Source organism: Perca flavescens, chromosome 23, assembly GCF_004354835.1.
Source record: "Perca flavescens isolate YP-PL-M2 chromosome 23, PFLA_1.0, whole genome shotgun sequence".
Classification (NCBI taxonomy): Eukaryota; Metazoa; Chordata; class Actinopteri; order Perciformes; family Percidae; genus Perca; species Perca flavescens.
The window spans coordinates 2502045-2511127 of NC_041353.1; the positions used below are offsets into that span (position 1 = coordinate 2502045).

The 9083-nt window shown below is 40.1% G+C and overlaps 2 protein-coding genes across 2 annotated transcripts; both read right to left on the bottom strand.

Annotated features, from left to right (window-relative positions):
- Positions 1-208: 208 nt before the first annotated feature.
- On the bottom strand, positions 209-1016 carry LOC114550478 (myosin-7-like; the record flags this gene model as incomplete). The annotated part of the gene is made up of 4 exons (XM_028571275.1): positions 209-229; positions 356-469; positions 547-642; positions 906-1016. Coding segments are annotated over 4 exons (342 nt in total), but the record flags the coding sequence as incomplete, so codon positions are not given.
- On the bottom strand, positions 1015-8572 carry LOC114550479 (myosin heavy chain, fast skeletal muscle-like). Its single transcript, XM_028571276.1, has 8 exons — positions 8556-8572; positions 4352-4439; positions 3864-4256; positions 3297-3423; positions 3084-3202; positions 2822-2997; positions 1207-1390; positions 1015-1111 (listed from the first exon to the last, which is right to left on the bottom strand). The coding sequence occupies exons 1-8, from the start codon at positions 8570-8572 to the stop codon at positions 1019-1021; spliced, it is 1197 nt and encodes a 398-aa protein (XP_028427077.1). The 3' UTR covers positions 1015-1018.
- Between the last annotated feature and the right edge of the window lie 511 nt (positions 8573-9083).

The following is a 9083-nucleotide window of genomic DNA, read 5'->3' on the forward strand; positions in this document are numbered from 1 at the left end:
ATCATAAGTCATCATAAGTCATATATTACTACTTAATACAATTGTTTTTACTGGAAAGCCACTTTCCCAGTCTAACACTTATCATTTTGGGGGGAAACAATGCAATGAAAAGAAGCAGGCAGACAGCAATTTAACTGTGACCATTTATTTTTACAGCACGTCTCACATCATATTATATCATTAGAGACAGCTGATCAGGCAGTTGTCTTTATTCAGCTGCCGCTTTTCCCTAAAAACACAAATAAAAAAGCGTTTAATCAACTTTATTTCAAACAAATCGGACAGTATATTTCTGTCATAACTTTTTTGAAATTAAATTTAAAATTTAAATTGATGTCTTTATTGGTATGTTTACCTTGCCAGAGTCGCGGCTCTTGGCTCTCATCTTGTTGACCTGGGACTCCTCAGCCTCCTCCAGCTCATGCTGCACCTTCCTGCACTTGGACAGATGAGTGTTGGCCTGCCCCTCCTGAAAAACCATAGAGATTGACATTTTTGAATCTACTAAAAGACCAAAAGTTTTGTAAATCTATATATTGCCCTTACCGCCTCCTCGGCCTGCTTCTTGTAGGCCTTGACTTTGAGCTGCAACTTGTCAACTAGATCCTGCAGCCTGGCAACATTTTTCTTGTCCTCCTCAGTCTGTTAAAGTTTATTTAAAGTAAATCAAGTCAGCTTTATTGTCAGATGTGCTATACATGCATGACATACGGCAAAAAATGAAATTTCAGTTCTCTCGGACCCCCGGTGCAAAATGCAATAAAAAATAAATAAGTTTCTATAAATAGAAAAGACATAGAATAAACAATCAACAATTTAACATGACATAAAAATCAACAATCAACAATCTTTTTGTAATAAATATGTTAAGTTGATTTGTATGACAGCTATCAAGGTGGCTGTACCTGATAGGTGAGCTCCTTCACTCTCCTCTCATATTTGCGGACACCCTTAATGGCATCTCCTCCACGTCTCTGCTCAGCATCAACCTCTGCCTCCAGTTCACGCACCTTCAATCTCACAGCTCAGTGCTGAGAGAACGAGTCTCCTTCTGGGCTCCCTCGAGCTCTGCCTGACCCTCCTCGTACTTCTGTTTCCACTCTGCCAACACCTGAATAACACGATTGGTTATGTAGCAATACGAGGAAAAATAAATATCTTTCATTGTTTGTGTGGCTTGGCAACCAAAAAGTTAACAATGCTAACCTTGTCAAAGTTCCTCTGCTTCTTGTCCAGGTTAGCAGCCAGCCCATTGGCCCTCTCCACATCAATCATGAGGTCCTCCACCTCACTCTGGAGCCTCTGTTTGGTTTTCTCCAGAGAAGCACACTTGGAATTCACCGCCTCTATCTGCTCCTCAGCCTCCTGAAGACGCTGAGCCAGCTTTTTCCTGTTTGAAAAAGGTAAGATTAGTTTCCCACTAAAAACTATGAAGTGACCTAAAGCCTTAGTAACAATAATCTGCATGAGTTCTTGTATTTTGAGTGTTGCATTGTTTGCTTGAAGCCTTAATATTCTTAGAGTAGCGAGTATTTCAAATAACAGGTTTTGGAAAGGGGGATGGGCAATTTATAATCAGCCTAGTGTTCTTATTAATAGCTAGTTTTTAAAGATCTAGATCAGTGGTTCCCAACCTGGGGGTCCGGGCACCCCTTAGGGGGGCGGGAAAGATCACAGGGGGCGCAAGTCTTTATCGGGTTTGAGGTTGAGGTAAAAAAAAACACTAGAATATATAATGTATACAAAAGTCTGTATGAAAACTACACTACCGGTCAACAGTTTGGGGTCACTTAGAAATTTCCATTCCACTCCATTCCAGACACAATACCTGCTGAGATCAGTTGTATTGTTTTTTTTAACCCGGGCAGCAGTTTTCAGATTACATTATGTGCTTACATAATTGCAAAATGGTTCTCGACTGTTGTAGAAAGAAGTGGCTGAAGAAACACTTGAAATTCATGCTTTTTGGTCTAAACGTCATACCCAAATTAAAAGTGGTACAGCTCCCATATACTTTGACACTCAGGGGTGTGCCTGATATCATTGGAAAGGTGACTGATGTGGGTTTGTTTGTGTATTTGAGAAGTGTTGTATTTTGTAGTTTTTTGGCTTTTTTATTTGCACTTTTCAAATAGAAATAAAAAAACGCACAGACATATTTGTAGAAAAGAATTCATATAAAATCCACTTTTAATTTGGGTATGACGTTTAGACCAAAAAGCATGAATTTCAAGCATTTCTTCAGACACTTCTGTCTACAACAGTCAAGAACCATTTTGCAAATGTTGTAAGCACATAATGTAATCTGAAAACTGCTGCCCTGATTAAAAAAAACAATGCAACTGATCTCTGCTGGTATTCTGTCTGGAATGGAAATTTCTAAGTGACCCCAAACTTTTGACCGGTAGTGTATATATTTTTGTTCTCGCTTAAAATTGGAGGCAGGCTACTTATAGGCCAAACCTCCGGGACCTCTTAACCTGGGACCCCTGCTGTCATCAGGTCAGCTGCTAGCTGTTAGCTGCTAGCTGCTATCATCTTCGTCTTTCCTGCCGCCACGGCATCACTATTTTATGAATGAAACATGGCGGAGAAACGGAAAAGTGCTGATAACTGCTCTGTATCAAAAAAGAAAGTCAGGCTCTATTTCGAGAGTTACTTCAACTTCGGTTTTTTTTTTTTTCTTAGACATGAGTAGAAAAAAGGTTGGGAACCACTGATCTAGATGAACAGATGAAGGCAGAGCTGTAAAATGTTTGCTCCAAAGTTGAGTTATGCTAAAATGATACACTGGCCATTGAATTCTTTTAATGTTACTCACTCGGCTTCCTCAAGCTCCTCAGTGCGCTGGATGGCATCAGTTTCATACTTGGCTCTCCACTGAGCCACCTCAGCCTGCAGCTCAGCCTTGGCCTCTTGCTCCTCCTCAAACTGCTCCCTCAGCAGATCACAGTCATGGCGGGCTGATTGCAGTCCATGGGCAAGAGCATTCTTGGCCTGGTGTAACACATATGATTGAATTTACAAAATTCCTGAATCCCAAACTAAAAATACCAATACACACTTACTTAACAGTTTCTTACCTTAACCTCCTCTTCAACATGTCTTTTCAGCTCCTCAATCTGCTGTGTGAATGCCTGTTTGCCTCTGGTCAGCTGGGAGACAAGAGCTTCTTTCTCTTCAACTTGACGCCTGAACTCACCTTGTGTGAAAGATGCCACAATACATTAGTTTGTGACACGTTTCTCAATAACATACCCAACAGATCATTAACTGATAGCTTGTACTGTAGATACCATTTTCTGTCAGGAGACGTGCTCTCTGTGCACTTGTGTCATTGATTTGACGGACATTTTCATCATTCTTGGTCTTCAGTTCGCTGAGTTGGTCCTCTAGAGTACGGCACATCTTTTCAAGATTTCCCTAATGAGTAAATAGAGATGAGATCAGTGATCAGATTGTATCTATAACATGTACTTTCTTTTATACGGAGCCCCCCTAGTCCCACTTTGTCAAAAAAACTATCTCTTGGCCTCAAGATAGTATCTCGCGGCCTCAAGATACTATCTCATGGCCTCAAGATACTATCTCATGGCCTCAAGATACTATCTCATGGCCTCAAGATACTATCTTGTGGCCTCAAGATAGTAACTTGTGGCCTCAAGATACTATCTTGTGGCCTCAAGATAGTAACTTGCGGCCTCAAGATACTATCTCATGGCCTCAAGATATTATCTCGTGGCCTCAAGATACTATCTCGTGGCCACGAGATAGTTATAATTAATTTTTTTGACAAAGTGGGGCTCCGTTATTTTACTATATTAATTTGGGTAATAAAATAGCATGTAATGCATTGTGTGTACCTTTGATTTAGCAACATTCTCCATGTTGCTGGAGAGGTCATCAATCTCCATCTTGTATTCACTCTTTTCCTTCTCAAGCTTCTGCTTCACACGCTGGAGGTTGTCGATCTGCTCTCCCAGCTCAGCAACGCTGTCAGCCTGCTTCTTGCGAAGAGCAGCGGCAGTGGCTTCGTGCTGCAGAGTGGACTCCTCAAGACCACGACGGAGCTTCTGGAACTCGGCTTCGCGCTTCTTGTTCATCTCAACCTGAGAAGCAGTGGCACCACCGGCCTCCTCCAGCCTCTCACTGATCTCCTCCAGTTTCCTGGAGAGGTCAGCTCTCTGCTTCTCAAGCTTGGCACGAGCAGCACGCTCAGCCTCAATCTCCTCCTCCAGTTCCTCAATACGAGCCTGTTGAATGTAGATATAAGGTCTTTCAGTAAACTTTCAATTTTAATAAACAAAATTGGAAATATCTGAAATGTTTTCTTTAAAACCATATGTCATATGAGCTCCTTGATCTTCTTCTGAAGCTGAGCACCCAATGACTGCTCATCTTCAACTTTGCGAAGGAGCTGACTGATTTCAAAGTCCTTCCTGTGAGAAGTTTAGATGAAGTACATAGAGTTCATGCAGTTGACCACACATTTTAAAAGAATGATTCTGGTGTACAAATTCTCTCGATCACTCCTTTGATTTAACCATTTAAAAATAGGACTGTCAAGCAATAATTATTCATTATATTTCATTACAATTCATTACATGCTTTGTGATTTATGTAAATTAATCTCATATCAATATAAAAAATCTAAATCAAATGAAATGGATTTTGGTAGATGAGAACTAGTGTGTGTTTTAATTGTGTTTTGCTGTTCTTTTCATTCCTTTGATCTCTTATCACACTAACACACACACACACACAGACACACACACACACACACACACACACACACACACACACACACACACACACACACACACACACACACACACACACACACAGTGTCAGTGACCTACATAATGATACTACATTGCAACATCTCTCAGGCAGTAATAGTTCAACTCTGTCCAAAAAAAATGACTTACAGTTTTTTCCGATTGCTAAACGACAGTGGGGCACAACTGGAGTCACGTGTGCAAAACTCTGACTCCAGTCTGCACAGCAGCAGTTCATGTGGACCAAACTCTAGCTGGTTTTTCATCGCTTGAACACAGTTTTCAGAACTCTACACACTTATCCCAGGACTTTAACCTCAACCTGCACAACACTGTAGATCTACAGCACTTTGTTCAGATGCTAACACACTGCTGTCAACACTGTTAACCACACATTCAACACAGAATAGATCTCAGTCTGGTATCTATCAAACACTGCTGATTGGGATTTTTAGCTGAAAGCCTAAGCAGGTGTCTAGTTTTAGACTAGTTAGTGAACATATATGGTATTTATACAGAGAAAGATCAGAAAGCCTTTTTTGTATATAAACACCAAATAAGAATGAAACAATTATACTCTGTACCGTTAGAGAGAAACAGGTAAAAGAGCAAAGATACCAATATGTCCAGGTAAGATGTCTGAGGTTATGTACACAGATATAAAAAAAAGTGAAAAACACTATATCTTTATAATAGTAAAACTGTGTTCTTACTGTTTTTCAGAAAGTAATGGAGGTGAAAGCAATAGAAACACCACATTTGTTGGTATTTAGAGATGATGCAGACATCTAATGTGATGAAGAAAACTTGCCACATGATGCTGGAGAGAGGCAGGATTAGTCACACTATTCTCTGGTACTGTTACGTATGTACCTTTAGTTTTTTTACCCAGTAATTCCATAAATTACTAGAGACAAAATACTATATTGAAGAAAACTGCTGATTTTCATTATTCTTGTTTACCTTACGTAAAATTGGTATATTATATAATCTATATCTTTTCCTTAAATAAACTGTTGAGTAGTGTCAAGTCACTCAAATTGTTCAAACTGTAAAGATGAAAAGTTTGTAATTTGTGTATTGGTGTTTGATGCTAGTGTTTTTACCCTCAGTGTGTTCTGAGTGACTGCAGCTGATGTGAACTGTTTAGCTCAGGTGACTGTAGGTAGTGCAGACTGGAGTCAGAGTTTTGCACACGTGACTCCAGTTGTGCCCACTGTCGTTTAGCAATCGGAAAAAACTGTAAGACATATCAGCTGCCTGATAATCCTGGCTCCTCTGCCTGTTTCAGAATCAGAGTCAGTTTGAATGGCCAAGTAAGTGTGAACACATACTATACAGGGAATTTACCTCTGGCTTTATGTTGCTCTCAATGTCAATACACATACAACAAGGTAAACAAACATTTGACTGGTATGCACAGATAAGTTTGTGTATAAAAAAGTGCATTTGTATACACATACATATGCATACACATATGTACATAGGCTACATACACATGTTAATTATGAATTTTATTTGTATATTTGGTCCTTGAGGCGACGATGTCTTGAAATTGCTAAGGTTTTATTATCAGGGCCTGAGCGCCGACATTGAATTGCAACTTTTGAATATTTGTTCTGAAAAACCACAGAAGTTTGAATATATTTGAATAGCTATTTTTGCACATTATGTCCATAAGGCATAGTATTCTCTCGCTCTCTCTCTCTCTCTTTCTCTGGAGCATGCAGGAGACAGGATTCCACTGCCATCACGGAGCCATTTGTCCACCAAAATGTTCTTGTTGTCTCTACAGTTAAAGATTTACATCAGCGTCTTTGTGCCGTCTTTTTTTCGCTCTCGTTGTTTGTTTACTTTCGGTACCAGCAGCATGATAGAACGTCATCAACACGCCCACTCTCTCACTGGGATTATTCTTCCTGACCAGCTTCATGTACATGCCAATAATGAGTTATCGACATTTGACAAACATCCAAATTACATGAAATTTACATTGTTTGGTCCACACTTGATATAGAGCAACATAATGTTTACCGGTAGTTCGTATTTACTAACAGTGTGGTAGCCTTTTTTTTATTATTATTTTACAAGACAGAACAAATATGTGCCAACAATTACCATCAATCAATGCCAAGGAAAACCAAACCATTCTAGGTGTCATAGTGGTATAAAGATCAGACAGTAACACAAAAGAATTAAGTTGAATTAAAGAGTTATCGGGATCGGGTGGGGAAGGAAGAGAAGGGTAAGGGAGAAGAAAAACAATAATAAAAAATAACAATACGGAGGTTCAAATCAGTCTTTTTGTGCTTTTAGCCATGAAACAAGAAGTGGTTACAATACATAGTATCCATCGCCCCACACTCTGCGCACTTTTCGATTATTGCGCAAATGCACGGCCATGTCGATTGTCGTAATGCTGGTCGACATGGCCGTGCATTTGGCAGGGGTGCGAGGTCCATTCATCGCTGCTTGCAGCTTTAATTATTATTATTATTATTATTATTATTATTATTATTATTATTATTATTATTAGGGCCCGACTGCCAACAGCAGCGAAGGCGCTATTGAAACTGAAGGAATTGTTATTCTTTATCCGGCAAATGAATTGGCTTTTTGAGGGGCTTAACATATTCAAAAACTCACCAAATTTGGCGGTCGCATCAAGTCTGGTGAAAATTTACGTATTTTACAAATTGAGCCCCTGCAGTACATTTAACATAGACTCACGAAACTTGGTACACATATGTAACATATCAAGATGCACAGAAAACGTCATACCCTGGAGCCATACCCTAAACCCAACAGGAAGTCCGCCAGTTTGAATTGAAAGTTTGAAATTAGTGCGATTTTGGCCATTTCCACATGTCGTACTTTAACAAACTCCTAGAGATTTCATCCGATCAACTTCCAATTCAGTCTATGTCATCTCAACACCTTAACAATGAAAAGTTATTAAAAGAAAAACTTTTCGTCAAACGGTGTGGGCGTGGCGTGGCGGCCATTTTGAGCATTTATCGATGGACAAAGAAGTTGTTGTAACTTGAGTGTACGTTGTCATATCTGACCGAAATTTCTCAAGATTGGCAAGGGTCCAGGCCTGAGGACACCTACAGGCCAATATTGACTTTTGGTCATAGCGCCCCCCGCTGGCATCAGGATATCAGCCTTATATGACAAACATCATCCGATTTACATGAAACTTATAATGTGGTGGTCTATATGTGATACTGAGCCCTATACCTACCCTATACCCTATACTTTAACCACGCCCATGTACTCGGGCCACTCCCCCTTTATGGCTTTTCAACCGTTTAATGTACAGTCTTGTGTGAGGTATCACTGATTATTTACATGGAGTCTGGTGGAGTTTGGTGATGGTGATTTTGGGGCTGTTTCATGTTAAACTAAAAGGATCTTACTCTTTAACTAAAAGGTCTATCTCTGTAGGGATCCATCCCATAATGTTGTCAGATAATAATCTGAGTCTGTCAGCGGCAACAACAGAACTTTTAGTGGATGGACATTGAAGGTATGCAATTGTCTGTTAATGTTACATTGCAGCTTGTTTCGTCTCGCTTAATACTGGATTTCAAAAACTGTTGTTCCCCTCAGTCACTTAGTCACAAATTACAGGAAAATAGGGTCCAGGTTGAGAATTTTCTCAACTAACATTACGAGCCCAAACTAGATTACTTTATGTTATTTGAATGTACCGGCATCAATCCATTTTTACTTTGGTGATCGGATAAATAACTCCACTGACGCATGACTTACCTCTCCGACAGCGACATATTTCACGAGAGGGGGAAAGTCCCGACGTGACTTTGTTATACCATCTGACATTCGACCCTTGGCTTGGCTGTTAACAGTCCCCGTCCTTCAACACGCAGCACACGATGCTGCTGTCAGGACTCGGACATGCGATCCATCACCGCCGATGGCCCTTCACGGTGGGACAGTATCATGTGTGTGTCACCAGTGAGATGAGTAAAGGAAATTTATTGAGCCTCCTCAGGGATGAGGACGCATCAGGATTGATGTTAAATGTCCCTGATCGATACGATAATGCCACAGACTCCACTTCCAGCTCTCAGGAGTGGCATTAACCTGCTGCAGTAGGGGCAATGCATCTTTAGATTAAGTGGTCCTGTCACTTGCTCTCTTTAAAGGGTAACTCAGGGGTTGTTGTTTTTTTGTAACCTGGACCCTATTTTTTTCCATGTTTTGTGTCTAATCGACTGATAGAAACACTGAGAGTATGCCTATGTTCCCACATTTCTAAGACTTCTTTCACTCAAAATT

Excerpts from the sequence above, each read along its gene's own strand:
- LOC114550479 (XM_028571276.1), bottom strand. Across the intron at positions 4,257-4,351 it reads AGAAGAAGATCAAGGAGCTC|CAGGCTCGTATTGAGGAACT; the intron begins ATATGACATATG and ends ATCTACATTCAA. Across the intron at positions 3,424-3,863 it reads AGAATGTTGCTAAATCAAAG|GGAAATCTTGAAAAGATGTG; the intron begins GTACACACAATG and ends TTTACTCATTAG.